We start from the raw sequence: 21,198 nt of genomic DNA on the forward strand, positions 1-21,198 counted from the left end.
TATGACTGTTGTGAGCGTAAAATGAGACCATGCATGTAGAGCTGTGAGCCCAAGGCCAGCTACAATGTTAGTTGTTATCAGTGAAAGCAACTGAATCCTAGAAGGGGGATGGGACTTACACAAAACCACCAGGCAAAATTGGGTCAAGGTCAGGACTCAGACTCAGGCCTGCTCACTCTTAGGTCAGGGCTCATTTCTTTGCTATAAGCTTGCTTTCTTTGGTATTTCTGTCATTTCTAAAGTAAACAATAAACAACAATTACATGGCATGATGAGTGAAAGCTCTGGTTAATTTGGTTTTAAGGCCAGAGTCATATCTATGACCCACCTCTGGCCACAAGTGCAGAAGCAGTGGTTACCATCAGTATAGGTAGGATGGTTGTGCTGTCAGTATGGTTCCATACCTACCATCTCTATCACAATATCCTAGAAATACTTCCCTCTCAGCCTTTTGCCTTGGAGTTTTGCTTTGAGTTCTATTAAAGTCTCCAGCCCGTTTTCAATATTCTGGAATATTCTGCAGACAGAGGATGCTGCCACAGACCTGAATATCAGAGAGGGGAAGTGAAGCCTTCATGCTGACACGCGTGTATGCTGTGGTTTGCAGCCACTCTCTGGAGGGGGTCCCTGCCAGGCACTGTATCCACAGTGCTTGGTTCCTACAAGATGGGGGGACCATCCTACCCCAGGGCAGGGCCCTGCCAGGGAGAAATGAGCCCTCACTGCTCCCCTCCCCTTCCAGCCTTAGCTCTACCTTCCGCTTTCATTTTCTCTGGGTCGGTATCACTCAGTCGGCCCTGGATCCACCAGTTATTTCGCCCATTCTAGTCACATTCTGCTCTTTACCTAGAAAGCCCTTCTTACCAGTCAAGGCCTATTTGACTCCCCTGCTTCAAGCCTGCCCCCAAGGCTGCTGTTTCCGGGGGCTCCATCCACAATCTGCTTCCTCCACTGCCATTATCCTGCCCCTCCCCCCTTGACAGAGGCACTCTATCCAGGGCAGCCTAGAGTCTTACCTTGGGTTCAGCATCTTCCCTTGAACACCCATCAAACACACATGCTCCAACCCAACTCCTTACTAACTTCCTAACTTCCCCTCACTCATCTGCCCTGTATTTCCTGACTCAAGGGTCCCACAACCCCCGTGGTCACTTGCCCTCTTCCTCACTGTGGTCAAGCTACTCTGGCCCCTGTTACTGTCCCCACTGCCCCTTCACAGGTCACTCCTCCTTTCCCACCTGGACTATTCAGTGGCCTCTTAGCAGATCTCCCTGCCCTTGGCCTCTCCCCCGTCCTGACCACCTTTCACAATGCATCTGAGTTAGCTTCCCAAACTGGCCTCCGATGACTCCTCTTGACAAAATGGAGACTCCCTATCACTCAATCACTCACCCGCTCAACAGATATTTATTAAGATTCTCCCATGTGTGAGGCCCCATTGTAGGTGCCAGGGATGTGGCAGTGAACAAAGTCAAGTGCTTCCTCTCATCCTCAAGCCACTGGGCCTGGAGGTGGGATGGGTGTTCTTGTTCTTTACTGATTCTTGCAGACTACTGTCCTCCTTTCTCAGTAAAATCCCCCTCCCTCATTACCTGAAGATTTTAGCATCTGTCACTCTCTCTAACATTCTGATTATAAGTCTTAATGATTATAACACCCATGTGGATAAGTCTTTGAATATCCTGGCCTCTTCGTTTTTTAAATTTTTAAAAATAACTATCATTGGGACTTCCCTGGTGGTCCAGTGGTTAAGACTCCGAGCTTCCGCTGCCGGGGCACGGGTTCGATCCCTGGTGGGGGAACTAAGATCCTGCATGCCGCGAGGTGCAGCCAAAAAAACCTCATAAATAAATAAATAATAAAATTTAAAAAATAACTATTATTGTCTTCCTCCTTCAGCCATCCAGTTCCATGGTCCCATCCTAGACCTTGTAATTACCAATAAACGTGCACCCTTCATAATCTCAGTTTCAAACATCCTATTCTCTAACCACCACTCTTTCTTTTTTAAAAAAAATTCATTCATTCATTTATTTATTTTTGGCTGCATTGGGTCTTCGTTGCTGTGCGGGGGCTTTCTGTAGTTGCAGCGAGCAGGGGCTGCTCTTCTTTGCAGTGTGCGGGCTTCTCATTGTGGTGGCTTCTCTTGTTGCAGAGCACGGGATCTAGGCGTGTGGGCTTCAGTAGTTGTGGCTCGCAGGCTCAGTAGTTGTGGTGTACGGGCTTCGTTGCTCTGAGGCATGTGATATCTTCCCAGGCCAGGGCTCAAAACCATGTCCCTTGCATTGGCAGGTGGATTCTTAACCACTGTGCCATCAGGGAAGTCCCACACTCTTTCTACTACTATGCCAACTCCAATAATTCTCCAACCCCATGACCAAGGCTAATCCAATGATTCCATTATGCATCATTGTTCCTCATCCCTCCTGGTCTCATTGTTTCTGTAGCTTAGATTCCATGGTCCATCCCTTGTGTACGCTCTCAACTCCATCGTCTGTCTCTCCCTTTGCCATATTCACCCTGTAATCAGTAACCCCAGATCAATCCAACTCTTTGTCCATTCCACATGTGAATTCACACACTGACATGATTAGAGAAATACATACAACCACCTGGCCAGTCTCACTTTAAATTGATGACTGCTTCCTTTAAGTAGTGCCTGGAGATGCTATTTACATTTTTCCCCAGTCCATTCATTCCCCTACTCTTGCGATCACTAGGTCTACCTTCTCCTTTTCCCTCATACACTCCTTGCTCCATGTCACTCTCAACTGATGTCCTGGCTTCCATGTCACCGAGTAAGAAGAGGCAGTGAGAAGATGGCCTTCCCTCTTGTGGCTATGAGCACATGCCCCTGACCCTAGCTAAGGCCATCTCCTCCATTTGCACTGGATCCCGGCCCTTCTTACCCCTTCCAGGACATTACTCCCCCAACTCTATCCTCTCCTGCAACAAAAATTTTCTCTCACCTCATAAGGTCTACTGTGATCTCTCCCACTTTAAAAACAAACAAACAAGAAAACCAAAAAAAAACTTCTCTTAACCCTACAGCCTTCTGCAGCTACCACCTCAATTTTCTATTCCCCCTTAGATCAAACATATTTAAAAGAGAGAGTTCTACTTATTGTCTCCATCTCCTGACCCCATCACCCCCATTCTTTCTTTTGTCCTCGTTGCCCCACCGACAGAGAATTGGTCATAGTCAAAATGACCTCTCCAGGCTGCCAAACCCCATGATCATTTCTCAGAACTCATCTTACTCGACCTTTCAGCAGGATTTGACACAGATGTTTGGTCACTCCTTTTTGAACTACTTCCTTCATTTGGCTTCCCAAATACTCCTCTCTCCTGGTTCCTCACAGACCTCACTAGCCATTCTTTCTTGGTCTCCTTTGTTTCCCTCATCTTCCAAATCTTTAATATAGGCTGATCAGGACTAGGGTCTCAACTACTTCTTTCCTTCTATCCCTCTGTGATCTCATCCTGTCTCGTGGCTATGTACTGATGAGTCCCAGATTTCTATCTCAGCCTGCCCTCTGCCTGGAACTCCAGACTCACACCTGACCTCTCCACTTGGATGACTAGAAGGCATCTTAAACTTAACAAGGGCCCAGAAAATTCTTAATTTCCTCCCCAAATCTGCTCCTCCCATAGTCTTGCCCACCTGATTAAAGACAGACTCCATTCTTCTAGCCACACCCGTGTCGTGTCACTCCCATCTGACAATATTCTGATTTATTTTTCTCCAAAGCACTTATCATTGTCTTTCATATAATATACCTGCTTGTTTCTTTGCTTCTTGTCTATCTCCCCTTACTAAAAAGTAACCTACATGCATACAGGATTATAGTCTCTTTAGTTAATTTCTAGATGCCCACAGCTTGGCATAGAGTAGGTACTAATGAAAATTTGTTGAATAAATGAAAAAAATGTGTCAATGGAGCTTACATCCTAATACAGTGTGAAGAATGGAGAAAGATTTAAAAAACCAACAAGGGAGAAGTATGCCAGATAATATGAAATAAGATAACAGGATAGAAAATCAAAGGTCAGTTGAATTAACCCATGTAGCTATTAGAAATATATTATTGTCAGGAGGTGGTGATTGTTATAAAGAAAAATAAGGCAGGGGAAAGGGATGACATTGATGGCTTTGGGGAGTGGGTGCTATTTTATACAGTACGGTCAAGAAGAGACTCCTGGGCTTCCCTGGTGGCGCAGTGGTTGAGAATCCGTCTGCCGATGCAGGGGACACGGGTTCGTGCCCCGGTCCGGGAAGATCCCACATGCCGCGGAGCGGCTGGGCCCGTGAGCCATGGCCGCTGGGCCTGCACGTCCAGAGCCTGTGCTTCGCAACGGGAGAGGCCACAACAGTGAGAGGCCTGCGTACCACAAAAAAAAAAAAAAAAAAAAAAAAAGAAGAGACTCCTTAATGAGGTGACATTTGAGCAGAGAACTGGAAAAAGGAGTGAGCCATGAGATATCGAAGGGAAAAGCATTTCAGCACAGGAAACAGCAGCTGTGGCAACAGTGACCAACCATGCGTGGAGCAGCCAGGAGGCCTTCACAGCTGAGGAGGGGTAGATGAGGGGAGGGTGGCAGTGAGTGAGCTCAGAAAGGAAACAGGCCAGGCCAGATCATGAGGACCCCACAAGCCTTGATAAGTATTTTGGATTATTTGTTTCTTGACTGAGATGTGAAGCCACTCACTTATTTTAAGCAGATAAATGACTTAAGTTGTTTTAAAGATCACTGTGGCTGCTACTATATAAGGTCTGTACTACAGGCGGGAAAAGGAGTAGCCAGGAGACCACTTAGAAGCTATTGTAGTAATCTTGGCAAGAGGTGACAATAGCTTAAACTAGGATGGTCATGGTACAGTGGTGATAGTAATGGAGGAATCAGATTCTAGACATAATTGGAAGAAGATGCACCAGGCACATGGCAGGAAGCATCGCACTTAGAAGACATTCAATACCTTTTTATCAGATGCATGTGCATATACTTCTTATTCTCATTACAATAAAATGTTCTTTTTAAATTCAAAAAATCCCCATTAGATTATTTTTTCTAAGAAATTTCTTTTCAACAAAATAACAACTCACTGAAACAGACTTTCGAAGTACATTGGGTAAAGTAGTTCCTGAACTTTAGGTTAAAAAATTGCACTTTTGAAACACTAAAACAAACTAGATTGTCCCATAAGATGATTTCCAAGAAGAATTTAATGTTTCATATGCAAGGACCACATTGACCCTTAAATTTCTAACATTTCTCATGGGTGAGTTCAACTGGCCTTTCTTTTTTTTTCTGCTATTATCTGTGGCATTCTTCTCCCTTTAACTCCTTTGTTACAAAAATAGCTCTTTTCAGATACGTCACTTGCACAAAGAATGTGTGGCTTGAAAGTTATTGATTGGGAAAGCAGACTCTTAAAGCCTTTCCTTTGCTATGGATCTGAACTCCAAGGAAATGGCTGGTTGTGAAGTTAACTGGCTCAGCATCACCTGAGAAAAGGACAAGCATGTGTGGATGACAGGCAAGAGGTGGTCCGGTGTCATGGGTAGGAGGATGTGCTCTGGGGGCCAAACCCTCATTCCTCCACTGATTCTGGGTGGGACCTTTCACAGGTGACTTTACCTCCCTGTGTCTCAGTTTCAGTTTCCTAGCCTTTAAAATGGAGACAATTACATAGTATCTATATCATGGGTTTGTGGTGAGTACTGGTTGAGTTAATGCTTACAGAGACCAAAGAACCCACCATTTAGATTCTCAGTAGATGGTAGCTGTTTGTTATTATTCATCTATGCTGGTCTGCTGCTCTGTAACTGCCCTGGGGCCAGTCCAAAGAGCCAGATCAGTCCAAAGAGCTTAGAAGGGTCCTTGACTAATGACTTCTCCTGGGGGATTATAGCTATTTAGCTATTTTCCTATCATTATTTTTTTTTTTATTGAAGTAGAGTTGATTTACAATGATTCGGGTATATAACAAGGTGATTCAGTTATATATATATATATATATATATATATATATATATATATATATATATATATATATAATTTTTTTAAGAGTCTTTTCCATTATAGGCTGAGATATTGAGGGCTTCCCTGGTGGCTCAGTGGTTAAGAATCCGCCTGCCAATGCAGGGGACACGGGTTCGAGCCCTGGTCTGGGAAGATCCCACATGCCACAGAGCAACTAAGCCCGTGCATCACAACTACTGAGCCTGCGCTCTAGAGCCTGCGAGCCACAACTACTGAAGCCCACGCGCCTAGAGCCCGTGCTCCGCGACAAGAAGACACCGTGATGAGAAGCCTAAGCACTGCAACGAAGAGTAGCCCCTGCTCGCCACAACTAGAGAAAAGCCCGAGTGCAGCAACAAAGACCCAACGCAGCCAAAAATAAAATAAATAAAAATGTTAAAAAGGTATTGAATGTAGCTCCCTGTGCTATACAGTAGGTCCTTGTTGTTTATCTATTTTATATACAGTAGTGTGTATCTGTTAATCTCAGATTCCCAATTTCTCCCTCCCCCCTTTCCACTTTGGTAACCATAAGTTTGTTTTCTGTGTCTGTGAACTTATTTCTGTTTTATAAATAAGTTCATTTGTATTATTTTTTTAGGTTCCACATATAAGCAATATCATATGCCTTTGTCAGTCCTGTCATTAAATTTTAATTAAAATAACTTCCCATTTATTAAAGAAATACTCATTGTATGGAAAGCAATAAACTGTGGGCTGTGGAATATTACAGACCTAGGACTGATTCCTGTCTCCACTCTTACAGATTTTGTGACCTTGGGAAAATCACCTTTTCAGAGCATGGAGCTCTTCAAATAAACAAAACAAGGGTCCCTCTTTCACGGTGCAGTTGTGAGTGTTAAGTGAAATAACATAGTGTTTGACCCTTACTGAATGCTGGGAAAAAGAAAGGGAGGGAATGGGGAGGGAAGGAACGAGGAAGGAAGGAAGGAAGGAAGGGAAGGAGGAAGGAAAAAGAGAAGGAGAGAGGGAAGAAGAGAAGAAACAAGGGTGAGAAAGAAGAAAAATAGGAAGGGTGGTTCAAAGACTATTATAGGATAAGAAAGTTTGATAAAATCCATATGGAGGAAAAAGATTTATTTTAATAAACTGTCAAATACTATGAAAAATGCTTAGAAACAGGATGCATATTTTTATTTGAAAAAGAAAAAGATTCTTTGCCTCTTTTGCAATGCCTTTTCTCTTAAAAGGGATTTTCCTATGTCACTCATGGGATAAACTTGGAAATTTTTTTCATATTTGGGTTTTCTTCATATTTTCTTTGTAGGAACCAACATATATAAAATACGTTAAGAATAATAAAAATAATAATCCTTACTGGGTGAATGTTTGTCTATTTCTCAACTTAAGCTTTTCATTTTCAAAATTTCCAAAGGATTTATTGCCATAAATTTGAAAAATCACCCTCAGAATATAGTACACCACATGTAAGAACATGCAACATAACACTCACTTTTTTTTTAACCTAAAAGTTAAGAAATGCTGCATAACATAAATACACATATCTTAGGAAAAACTGAAAGAAGAAACTGCCCCAAGCTCAGGCATGGTGGGTATAGTGGTCTCCTAATAAATATTTCAGGACATCCGTAGGCTGAATTTCTCCAGATTCAAAGAAAGGTCTATTTATTCACTGTCGGCCCAGCTTCCCTTATTTATTGAAGAGCCAGTCTGTTTTTATCATATTCATGAATCACTGCAGTCGAATGATAATGAAATGTAATCAGAATGTTGATAGGATGTAAACCCAAGGGCAAGCCTGAAAAACAACCAAATCTCTGGGATGGAAATCTAATCTTTTCCCACCAGTTAAACTCCAGTTTTGCATTTAAAGAACAAATGCAAACAGAACTATATAAAAGCTCTCTTATTGATCAGGGGCTGTGAGACCTACTTTATCTGTTTGCATAAGAGCATCACCATTTTGTTCTAGCAGGGGAAGCAGTACGACATAGTTAAGAACAAGGGCTGGAAAAAAAAAAAAAAAAAAAGATCAAGGGCTGCCTGGTTAGATCTGGGCTCTGAGACTCTGCTGTGTGTTCTTGGACAAGTTACTCTGTGTCTCTGTACCTTTTCTTCCTCTGTATGTTGGAGATACTCATGGTACTCATCTCATATGGTTGTGTAAGAAGTAAATAATACCCGAATCAAGTGGGCAATGCCTGACACATGGAAAGTTCTTAATAAATGTTAGCTATTATTCTCATTCATTTTTCTAAACTGAAATTCACTAGAAAATTCATCATATTAGAGCTCAAAACTCACAGTCTCTGAGCATATGGAGAATATGATGACTGATCCATTACCTTACCTTCTAGCCCAGATCCCTTTGGAGAGGGAGTTGCAATTATGGCTACCGGTACCTTTTTCTTTTTAGGAATATACATTATAATGTTGAGCTAAAATAAATGTCGCATTTCCACTGTCTCATTTCTGAGGAAGAAGCAATTGTTGCAACAGTAATGAGCTCATGTGACATCAAAACAGCCCAACTCCTGGTGTGTAAATCTCTCAGCACTTTGAAGCCTGTTCTCCTAGCCAGTGGAGCAGTCGCCTTGCCTGATCACATATTCTCCTTTTATATACAACTTACATGTGTGTCAGATTTTCTCTGTTAACTACTAGTTTTCACTACTACAGAAAAAAGCAAGGAGGAAGGTCATTGAGGATGGGTAGAAGAAAGACACAGAAAAGGAAGGCATTGATAATTTATGAAGGGGAGTGCTAGATGCTCACTTAAACTATCTTAAGTGCTTGTATAACGAGGAAAGATCTTTCTGCCGATGAATCCAACAGATATTTCTGGAGGATTATGCTAAAGATTTATGAGACCTCTGTGATACAGGACTTGTTTCAGGACAAAGCCTTTTGGAAACAGCCACGTGAATAATTTGTTTTTCAGGAATAACTTGTGACCATTCCAAACCCTCCCAAGATATTAAGGATAATTTATTTATTAATAAACTAGATAGGCAAACTCTCGCCTAATGGGAACCAGTTGGCAACCTTTCAAGAGCACCAAAGACAGATGGTTCTCGCCGGTGGGTTCTGCCTTTGGATTGCTTGCCTTAGGTGTTTTTTTTTTTTTTTTGTGGTACGCAGGCCTCTCTCTGCCGTGGCCTCTCCCGTTGCGGAGCACAGGCTCCGGACGCGCAGGCTCAGCGGCCACGGCTCACAGGCCCAGCCGCTCCACGGCACGTGGGATCCTCCCGGACCGGGGCATGAACCCGCGTCCCCGGCATCCGCAGGGGGATTCTCAACCGCTGCGCCACCCGGGAAGCCCTGCTTGCCTTAGTTTTATGAGAAGTCAGACTTTGGTAACTGCAAATACACCCTGCTTCAAAGCTAATTAGATTGGGCAGATCATTCTTAAGAAGACAGGCTTATCTGTAAGTAGGGCTCTGACACACAGGACAGAGATTATTCTAGAGCTTTGCCATCATTAGTCGCTCCCACCCCTGGAATGCTAGAAATATGCATTGGAGGAAATGCACTGATGTACTCAGGAAATATTTGTGAATGTGTCAGAACTTTTTCTGGGAATATGTAGGCCGGTGTCATCTATTTCAGGAGGTGACCACCCAGAGAGAGGGGAATTTTACTAAGCCATAGACTAGGTAAAAGCACAAGAATATTTCATCAACATTTTAAAACTTGGGATGATGAAACTCTCTGCAGGAAATGAAATCACGGATTGATAGCCCAGCTAAAAATGAAAACCCTAGAATAGGCTTCAGAAAAATTATAACATGCCCAGATTGAGGAAAAGTCGTGGGTTTTGTTTTGTTTTAGGTCAAGAGAAACAAACAAACTGGGGGAAGAATTTCCCATGGTTTCACTTCATAGAGAAACCAGTGAGGTACATATCTTGGCATGGGTCAGGTTTGGAAGGCTTTATTTCTAGGAAAAAAAAAAAAAAGTGGATCAGGAGAGATCCATTGATAGGTTATTAGTTTACTGTATAAACTGAACCTGTATACCTGTCTGATTTAAAGTTTAATATAGGGGCTTCCCTGGTGGCGCAGTGGTTGAGAATCCGCCTGCCAATGCAGGGGACACAGGTTCGTGCCCTGGTCCGGGAAGATCCCACATGCCGCGGAGCGGCTGGGTCCATGAGCCATGGCCACTGAGCCTGTGCTTCCGGAGCCTGCGCTCCACAACGGGAGAGGCCACAACAGTGTGAGGCCCGCATACCGGAAAAAAAAATAAAAATAAAAAAAAATAAAGTTTAATATAATGAACGTAATATATGGTCATCCTGAAATGAATAAAGTCATAATAATGAAAGAAATACAAAACCACAAATAATCTCAGACCACAGCAATCAAATGCATTAAGCTGTTTCCTTTACCTCCTTTGCAATACCCCTCCCTGCCTAGGACTGCCAGACTTAGCAAATTAAATTTAAATTTAATTAGTTAAATTTAAATTTTGGTAACAAATAAACAATTTCTTACTGTGCCCCATGCAATATTTGGCACACACTGATACTAAAAAAATTACTTGTTGCATATCTAAAATTCAAATCTAACTGGGTGTCCAGTGTTTTATCTGGCAAAATTACTTTTGCCCCATCCTAGGAGCTACTCTGCTTTAGCCGATAGTAAAATTAATTTGCATTCATCAACCCCTACGTAGAGAGGTTATAAAGTGTCTTTTCACCTGAGTTCCAACACTCACTCTGAGATCTTGGATAATTCATTTCAATTTGCTGAGCCCCAGTCACCACATATGTAAAATGGGGTGAATAAGAGTTCCTCCTTTGCAGGGCCATTTCGAGGACTATATGAAACGGTACATGTAAGGGCCGAGCACAGTACCCAGGTCATAGCAAATGCTCAGTCAAGATTAGCTATTATTGTCAGCAGGAGGACATGATGAATAAATAAAACAGCAGAGAAGAAGGTACCTGAGATCTTTCATTTGCCAGAATATTCCTTATCTATACATATATAATGAGAGTTATCAATCGTGACTTCATTTATTTAACCTTCACTTTATTTGACACATAGGGAGCAACACATAGGACTAACGATAACCAATACTGATGCACCATATTATGTGTACAACAGGGCCTTTCACATCTGATTCCTTGTAATAATACAAAATGCATATTAAAAAAAAATCAAGACAGTGATTCTCCAAGAGAGGGTATGGTGAACATTTAGCCAATAGTTAGTCCTGGAATGCCTCCTACCCCCTACTGCCATCCCCCTTTGAGATCCACCACTCTAAATAGTTTCAAGGACTAAAAAAGTCTGCCATAAAAGAGTTCCTTTGGCAAGGAAGCAAATTTAGAACAATCTTTATGTATGTACCCAATGCAGAAAGGACTTCTGGCCCCAAATGTGTCTTTTTGTCCAGAGCCCCTGCACAAACAATCCTCTGTGTCGTCATCAGCAAATACAAAGGACAACTGGTCAGTACTGCTGGCAACAGGAGGTCCTCAGCAGAACGCTTTTTAAAGGCAGCTCACAAAGAAAGCTGTAACCTGTGGCCTCTATTCACCACCGGAAGAGTCCAAATGCTTTTCCCCTTTTGTAACAGAGAACATCTGCCATTCCAGGAGAACAAACCCCTCCCGGCAGTAAGTTTTACATACAGAGGCAACATCCTCTTTTTATGTGGCTCTCTCATATCCTTGGTTAGGAAATGTGACCCTTTCAAACGGTTTTACAGCCAGAACCCCCAACTTGCCTATAACTGGTACCCATCCTGCTTCTTGCCAAAGCACAACTGACAAACTTTGTATATGTGGTTAAATTAATTAAACAAGGAGGTCATTGAACAGAGGTGGCTCTACTGCTATGGAGACCCCCAACAGCAAACCAAAATTTAAGCTGTTATTGCCTCAAGGTTACAAAATCAAAACACTAAGGAGAAACACTACAAATGGCCAGTGAGGCTTTAAATTACAGCCAATTGATTACTTTCCTTTCATTGCTTCCACCTTTTCTCTATAAAAGTCTCTCCCCAGCTCCTGTGGGCGGAGTGCCGCTAGGCACTTCTGGTTTGGTGCTGCCTAATTTGAATGAGTTTTTGTTCAAATACACTCTTAAAATTCTTACTGTGGCTCAGTTTATCTTTTAACAATGTAAATAAGTACAAGACTTCTTTCTGAGAAAAAAAATCCAAGGTGTGTACTAGAATGTTCTGTGCTCCTTTTTGCAAATCCTTAGTTTTTAGTCTCCGTATATAAAACAAGAGGGTAAGGTAAAGACAGCATTTGGGACTTGGTTGGTATATTTGATTAAGATGGCAGCCAAATCACATTATTTCAGCCCAAGAGATATTTCTTTTAACATGGATCTTTGTACTTTTAACACGGATTGATGTAGTTTTGTACAGTCATTAAATAAACACAATTCAAGAAAACAATGCAGATCCAAACAGGTGCAGTTGGTGGCTCCAGCTGAATAAAGGCAAGACACTTCCAGGATGTCAGCACTGGGCAGTTTACTCCTCAGAAGAAAGGACGCTCTGTGACCAGCAAATTCCTTTAAGATCTAGTATGTAGCAGCTTCCTAGGAACTTTATTTTGGAAATATAAAGTTCTTAAATGCATGTAAAATGACTGCCTTTCTAGCTTGCCCTGTCCTGAGGTTATTAAAATGCTAGGTTGAGGTTTAGCTATCTTCCTTGCTTTTTACTCTGAATAGGATATATTTACAATCCCCTTGAAGACAGCTAGATATTACATATAAACTGTGACACTGAAGTTGTTGCCAGGAGCTGAAGGGAGGAGAGGAATGGAGAGTTAGTATTTCATGGGGACAGAGTTACAGTTTGGGATAATGAAAAAGTCCTGGAGATGGATGGTGGTAATGGCTGCAGAACAATACAAGTGACATAATGCTACTTAAAAATGGTTAAAAGTGTGATTTTTGTTATGTATATTTTACCACAATAAAAAATATAACACTGATAGGTTAATAACAATGATAAAAACAAAAAAGCTGAGATGTGAGGGGAAAATAATCAGACAGAAAAGAGAGAGAGAAAGAAAAGAAAGGGAAAGAAATGGAAAGGAAAGAGATTGATGAGACACTCCTACCCCCTCCCAGGGCAGTGGTGAGGGGATGGCAGTTATCCTAAAGGCGAAAAGTGAACTGAGCCCCTTTCCCCCATCATCAAGAAGAGAGTTCCTCACTCAGAAAACATTGACTACACATCTGCAATAAGAGAAAAACAGAATGTACCCTGTACACCCCTGCACATAAAGGAAACCAAACCACTGAAAAATTAACTGCATACAAATGGCCAATAAGCAGATGAAAAGATACTCAGCATCACTAGCCAACAAGGAAACGCACATCTAAAGCACAATGAAATGCCACTTGACACCCACTAGGATGGTTATAATCAAAACACAGACAATAGCAAGCATTGATAAGATGTGGAAAAATCAGAACCCTCATACCCTGCTGGTGGAAGTGTAACATGGTGCAGCTACTTTGGAAAACAATCTGACAGTTCTTCAAACAGTTAAACACAGATTTACCACATGACCCAGCAATTCCACTCCTAGATTCATATCCACGACAAAAGAAAACATGCCTCCACACAAAGACCTGTGCATGAATATTCACAACAGAATTATTCATAATAGACAAAATGGGGAAACAACCTAGAAGTCCATCAACTTGTGAATGGACTAGAAAACAAAGCAAAACTCTGGTATATCCATGAAATGAAATACTACTCAGCATTAAAAGAAATGAAATACGAATACAGGCTACAACATGAATGATGAATCTCAAAAACACCACGCTAAGCAAAAGAAGCCAGACACAAAAGACCACACGTTGTATGATTCCATTTACATTAAATGTCCATAACAGGCAAACCTATAGAGACAGAGAGTAGTGCTTGGGATTGGGGGTGAAGTGGAGACAAACTAATAGGACATAATAGGGATCTTACTGGAGTGATGAAAATGTTATTAAACTGGATTATGGTGATGGTTGGTAAATTTACTAGAAATTATTGTACACTTAAATGTGTGAACTTTATGTTATGTAAATTATGTACCTCAATTATGTTTAGAAAAAAAGGAATGGTGAAAAAAAGAACTGTGATTTTAGAGGTACTAACAAGTGAAAAACAAAACATGGAGGAAAGTAGCATAAGAATAGATAAACAGATATATGTATATGTATAGCTATAGCTGATTCACTTTGTTTCAGGGTGATGTAGGGAATGGATTCTCTTGCTGTGATGCAAACGTGTAGAATAAAGATTCTATGACAGAGAAAAAAAAAGAATAGATAAACAACAGGATCTACTCTATAGCACAGGGAACTATACTCAATATCTTGTAATAACCTATAATAGAAGAGAATCTGAAAAAGAACATAGAGATACCCGAATCACTTTGCTGCACATGTGAAACTAACACAACACTGTAAACCAACTACATTTCAAAAAAAAAGAAAGAAAAAAGAAAAGAAAGCATAAAGAGAGGCACAAGAGACAGACCCTCCGGTGAGAACACAGGGAGTAGGTTTGAGGAAAGGCCAGTGGTCCCCCTTAACTGCAGTCTAGACAGACACTGTCTTCATTTCTTCCTTCATATATTTGTTCATGAAACAAGAGTTGACAATTGCACATGACAGGCTACACACTCGGTCAGGAGCTGGGATGCAGGTCCTCACAGAGACGACATTCCCGCAGGGGAGACCCAATCTCATGCAAGGGCGCTGATGGTTATCTACGTGCCTGGATCTGCAGGAGAAGCACTAGGGCCTTTGAGAGCACGTGACAATACTGGTCAGAAATGCCTAATATTTGAGCCAAAGACTTGAATATAAATAGGGGTTAGTTGGGCTGGGAGAGAGAGGGAGGAAGAGGAAAGAAGCCTTGAATAAAAGCCATGGGGTTTTAAAAGACATAGTACCTGCCTAAGACAATCTCTGTCTAGACTGCAGTTAAGGGGGATCACTGGCCTTTCCTCAAACCTACTTACTCCCTGTGTTCTCACATGAGGGTCTGTCTCTTGTGCTTCTCTCTTATGCTTTCTTTTCTTTTTTTAAAAAAAAAATATATTTATTTATTTATGGCTGCGTTGGGTCTTCATTGCTTTTCGGCGAGCAGGGGCTACTCTTTGTTGCGGTGCGTGGGCTTCTCATCGCGGTGGCTTCTCTTGTTGTGGAGCACGGGCTCTAGGCGCGCGGGCTTCAGTAGCTGTGGCTCGCGGGCTCTAGAACGCAGGCTCAGTAGTTGTGGCGCACGGGCTTAGTTGCTCCGCGGCATGTGGGATCTTCCCGGACTAGGGATCGAACCCGTGTCCCCCTCATTGTCAGACGGATTCTTAACCACTGCGCCACCAGGGAAGCCCTGGCTTGCCCTTTTTAAAAGATCATTCTGGGTACAAGTAGGCTGGGTGCAGAGGGCAAAAAATAGGTCCAGAGACAGACATGATGGAAGATGGGGCTAGAAATGAAATTGCAGTTCTGAGCCTTAGTTGGTGTGCAAACGAAACGGAACCAAAGGGTTCTGAACAGGGAGTCCCCAAGTCCTTTCTCAGACCAGCTGGACAACCAGAGAGCCAAGGGCAGTGGTAGGGCTCCTGTGGCCACACCCCGTACTGCTTTAGTGGTACGCTAGACACATTTTCCCAAACTGACCCCCAAAATCACCAGCACTTGTTAAAAATGCTAATTCTCAAACCCAGATCTTCTGGATCTGAATTTTGAAAGGAGAAGCCTAGGAAGCTACATTTTTGAAAAATACTGCTGCAGATGATTCTCATGGTCAGGCAAGTTTTAGAAAATATTGATTCATACTTTTTAAAAAAAATCAAAATCTAGACACGCAGCAAAACAGATTAAAATATAATATAGAAGCTATCCCCAAATATGACTACCCTTTTCTTCTAGTGAATCGTGATTCAGGCTGAAAAAGGTTAATGGTTCTTTCAAAATAAGAAAAGGTAAAAACAACTTGTAAAGGCTGAGCATAGTATAATAAGAAAATAGTGATGAATGTGTGTAATATTGGCTTTCAGGCTCTATGGTATTGGCACTGTAGGTATAATTCTTGGGTAGATCCGAGCATATTGGTTTCCTAGGGCTACTGTAACAAATTACCACAAACTCAGTGGCTTACGACAACAAAAACTTATTCTCTCACAATTCTAGAGGACAGAAATCCAAAAGCAAGGTACTGGCAGGGCACTGCTTCCGCTGAAGTCTCTAGGGAAGAATACTTCCTTACCTCTTCCAGCTTCTGACGCTTTTTGGCTTGGGCTATATGGAACTCCGACCTCTGCCTCTGTCTCTTCTTGTGGCCTTCATCTCTGTGTTACCTCTTCTTCTGTCTCTTATAAGGACATGTGTCATTGGACTTAGGTCCTACCTGGTTAATCCAGCATGATCTCACCTCAAGATTCTTAATTACATCTGCAAAGACCTCTTTTCCAAATAAGGTCATAGTCACAGGTACCGGGGTTTAGGACTTGGACACATGGTTTTTGCGGGGAAGGAAAGGATTCACAATTCAACCTACTACATAGTGATTTTAAATTGTTGAGCAGGCCTACGTGATACTCCTACCCGTATCAGTGTATTTAGAGGGTGTTTTTTTTAACATAAATGCTCTTAGTTCAACATTCCTCAGAATGACAGAAGTTCGTTTATAAATGAATTCATTCATCTGAGTCATGTATATTTTTAGAAGCATGACTCTATCATTTCAAAATAAGACGTGGTATTAAAAAGCTACATATAGTAGACAAAACCATATTCAGACAACTGACATCACAAAAAAATGTGCCTTTTTCAGAAAGAAAATTTCTAAGCACGAAGAAAGGTACATCTATCTCAAGAAGAGTAATAGGGAGGAAAGCAAAGTATTTTAGTGGTTTCCGCTGATATTCCCCTTAGGAAATGTCAATGAATCAAGTTTTATTGTAATTAATGTTTTAACAGAATATTTTGCTTTCCCAGGGCAAAAAACAGGAGTAGCTGATATTACAAGGATATATGAAGTAGCTATTAGAAACAGGAATAGCTCTAGAGGCATGAACATATGATGAGGAATCTGTAGTTAATTTATGAACATCAGGCACTTATAGACACAGAAAAAAATAATACTTTAAGATAGACACAGGGCAGGATGGATACATAAAGCAGTGTGGGGTGGGAAACAGCATGGTACCAAAGGAAAAGAATTGATAATTGCTGCGTAATTGGGAAACCTAACAGAAAAGATCTAAACAGAAGCGTTTCCCTAAATTGCATCCACCTAGAGGTTTCAAAAATCATTTATTGAGAAGAGGCTGGCATTAATAGAGTAACTTAATAATATTTGTAGGAATTTACTGGAGTAGTAAATACATTTGTATTTTGCTTAACTTTTTAAAGCATATAGTGTTCTTTCTTCTGAGTGGGTTCAGTTCTTATGAACGAAAAATCCTCTGTTCTTATAAAACATTCCCAGGTATTCAATAAAAGAAGATAGAAAGAGAGGTTGAGAATGACATCGAAATTGAATAGAGCCAAATAAAACTTTAGTCAAGATCCTGGTGCCAAAGAGGAGCACACTGATTAAATAGTAACCTTATAAAATGGGACTTAAGCAAAACTTGTTTGTATCAGAATACACCATTTGCTTTTATATAACAAACTCTGCAGGTACACTAGCAACACATCTCAGAAACTAATTCTTAAAATGATGACAGATTGCAAAACAGCACATCAAAATCCATCAAATTCTACTATCAGCATCCACTCCTCTCTATCCAACATGGCCAAAGATTTCTCATACTTTGCAGACTTGGCACGAATAGCCAGCAAAATACCAATACATCACTGCAATATATATCATTGTCTTGCAAACTCTGCTAACATAACTACAAGCACACTTGCAGCATGGGATAATTATTATTTAGATTAGTTGACTCTTTTAAACAATCAAGCTACTTTCCCATCTCATAATACATTTCACTGTGGTATGTTTCTTTGCTTCCTCTAACATCTTTAATACAGATAACGCAAGTTCAGCCACCACCTTACAAAGGAAAGCTTGAGTAAATTCATCCTGTATATTCTTTTGTACAACCTCTAATAAAAAACCCAGGAGTGAAATCTCTCTAGTGATATCTCAGTATAAAAAAGAACATTACTTTTTGTTTTTCCAAGAAAACGTCATAAGTGGCATTTATTTAAATTCTAATCATTCAAGCAAAAATGTCAGAAAGCCCTCCCACCCCCAGCCTTTGTTAAGTGAAACATAAACAGAATTCCAAGAGAGGAGGACCATTCCTTTGTGTCTATTCCAGTAATATAAGGGAAGTACTTATGTCTGATATATTTTGTTACAGATTCCCTAATCTAGGCAATGATTACTAATTCATGCATTTAATTTGAACAGTGATAATTAGGTTGATTTCCAAATGACTCATTTTGTAAACCTTTGGCCATTAGCACTCCAGGCAGAGTGGGGCCATGTGCTGCCTTCCTGCTGACATCAGTGGAAATCTTGAGTCAAGATCAAAGCTACTTTACGCCTCTCTGACCTTTCTTCACAATGCACAGTGGGGCCTGCGTTTCTCAGCTCAGAATGTTCATATTTGCTTCACTGTCCCCACAGGGTTACCACTTCCAGACAATCTACATGTAGATATTCACTGAAGATCCTACAACCAACCGGTCCATTGGAAAGCATAAGTCGTGGATTCTAGTTTTCAGGTAGTTTCCTAATCCGGATCCAAATTTCAGCAAATCTTATTCTGGTTGGCTCACTGAGGCTTCAGTGAATAGAGAGAGAACCCCAGTGGGGTGAGGGGCAGTGCTCATTTTGCCCCCAGAAATCTGCCATACGTTCACTTTCCTCTAGAGATGCACTTTGAGAATCACACTAGAGAAGGGATGCCTTACCTTGACAGTCATGTCTGCGCTGGATGTGTCCGTGGCTTTCGAGGTTATCTCATCTCCTGTTAGCAGCACACTCTCCCACCCAACTCCTGAAAAAGAAAAATCAAAATGGTGCCATTTGAGCCAAGTGCGTTCAGCTGGTGTAGTGAGATACTTCACTGTTTCGCAGCTTCCAAGCCCATGTGACTTGAAAGGAAACCAATGATTATCCACAGTTTAACTGCTTGGCAGTTACCAGGAGAGCTTCCTTTCAGAAGTATGGTCAGTCAGCACCTCTTGTTTTTATCTAATCTCCACGTTTGGAGTCATTATCTAAATCCTGTATTTTATAAATAGTGCTATTCCTAGTCCAGAGTGGAGAAGAGGTTAAAATGAACTCCTCCAGAATCTCGGCCTCATACTGAGGTCTTATTTGGAGCTTAAAGTGACCCCCATAACACAGAAATCTGCACATCTGAATCTAATTCAACTTCCAATAGAAATGACCCCAGATTATTCACTGTCCTAGATTCTACACAGCTGCTGGAAATAACTGAGAGTTTACACTCACTTTTAAAATCTCTATATATTTCTCCCCAAGTCTTAATACACGTTAGCTCCGTTTTTCTTAAGCTGTCAGACAGGCTCCAAGTGTGGACATCCGGCAAGATACAAGGTTTTGCTCTCTCCAACCTCAACAAAAGAGATCAGGGGCTGGTGTTTGGAAATACCCATGATCACAATACAGTAAAACTACACTAATTTAGATGCAATTATGTGTGTGAATGGAGGTGGAATGGTCTATAATAGCGAAAAGTTTGAAGTAATGACAAGTATATTTTTAAAAAAACAATATTGCAAGTAAAGTCATCTTCTTAAAAGCTAAGAAGGTAATACTTAGCAGAGTTTCTCAGGGTCCACTTTAATAAGCAGATACAAAGTTTATAATTGGTATAATAACTGCCTACTGGGATATGACTGCTCATAGCTTAAAGTATTGAAAAGATTGTTTCCTTAAACAGACTAAAGTTGTGTAATATTAATTTACATTATTGATTTTCTTGAATAATTTTCTCTAAGCGTAACTTGAGGGCAATATTCATGCCAGATCTGTGTGTATCACCCAAATTCCAAATTTCAACTGTCTAGCATATTACGTTAAATGAGGACTGGCACATTTTCCTGTTTGCCACACAGTAAATATTTTAGGCTCTGAGTTCAGACCACTTCTGTTGCAGCTTCTCAAGCTGCCATTATAGAGGAAAGCAGCCAAGATAACATAAAAACAAATGGACACAGCTGGGTTCCAATAAAACTTTATTTACAAAAACAGGCGCTGGGCTGTTTTGGCTCATGAGACATGCTTTACCAGCCTCTGTGCTAAATCAAGAAACCAGACATGTGTCCAGGAAAGACTGTGATACTTCAGCATTTTTCTAAGGATCAACTGGACAAATCAGGTGGTGAAACTATAACAATTATTTGCAATTACATGACACTTTAAATAAACTAATATGAGATTAATTAAATGTTAATACATTGGCACTGGTTGCACTGCCTTGTTTTATATTCTGAATCCTTGAGAGCCTCATTTCACAGGAAATATGCACAGTGGATTACTCAAGATCCATGGGCTATAATTTATTACAAAGTACAAATAACTGTCTCTCACTGGGTTGTAAAAATTGGGTCAGAGAAGTTTGATGACTTGCCCTACAATTTCCTCTCAGGGAGGTTGTGGGCTTTGTCTTAAATGCACATTTCTGGGAAAGAAATCTTTGCTCCCACATGAATAGATTATTTCCCAGACACATCTTGCATTTAACTAAAGCCCCTCCTGGTTTAAGCCACTGTTGGTGCCTGTTGGATCTGGCTGGCAGAGACATACAGATGTTGGGCATGATGGACAAATATATGGTATTTAATTATGGAAGAATTTGAATTATTGTTCAGCAAACATTCGGTCCCCTTCTCTCCCACTGTGGGAGAAATCGTCTTCCCTGTCCTACTGATGTTTGCTTTGACCAATGGGACTTGTAGTGGATATCATGCAAGCAAAGGTTTGAAATGGGTTTGTGTGGTGATGTTTGACCTCTTGCACTTCTGCTCTAGCATGAGAAGGACATGTCCCAGTTGGCCTGCACGGAAATGAGAGTCATGGGGAACAGACTTGGACCCAATCCACACCTTGCAGCTAAGCCAAGTGTAGATCAGCCAACCCCTAGCCCAACTGCATATGCATGACAATAAAAGTCACTGAGTTAGGGGATGATTTGTCAAGCAACATTATTGTAACAAT

The 21,198-nt window shown here is 41.1% G+C and overlaps 1 protein-coding gene across 10 annotated transcripts in view; it reads right to left on the reverse strand.

The window, feature by feature from the left end:
• Positions 1-21,198, reverse strand: part of PALM2AKAP2 (PALM2 and AKAP2 fusion) — a 499,465-nt gene that overhangs the window by 121,928 nt on the left and 356,339 nt on the right. For all 10 annotated transcript variants that reach the window (XM_067040975.1, XM_067040972.1, XM_059072223.2 and 7 more), the window contains one exon: positions 18,924-19,009. In XM_067040975.1, the coding sequence (XP_066897076.1) occupies positions 18,924-19,009 (86 nt within the window). The remainder of the gene's footprint in view (positions 1-18,923; positions 19,010-21,198) is intronic.

Source organism: Kogia breviceps, chromosome 8 (assembly GCF_026419965.1).
Source record: "Kogia breviceps isolate mKogBre1 chromosome 8, mKogBre1 haplotype 1, whole genome shotgun sequence".
Lineage (NCBI taxonomy): Eukaryota > Metazoa > Chordata > Mammalia > Artiodactyla > Physeteridae > Kogia > Kogia breviceps.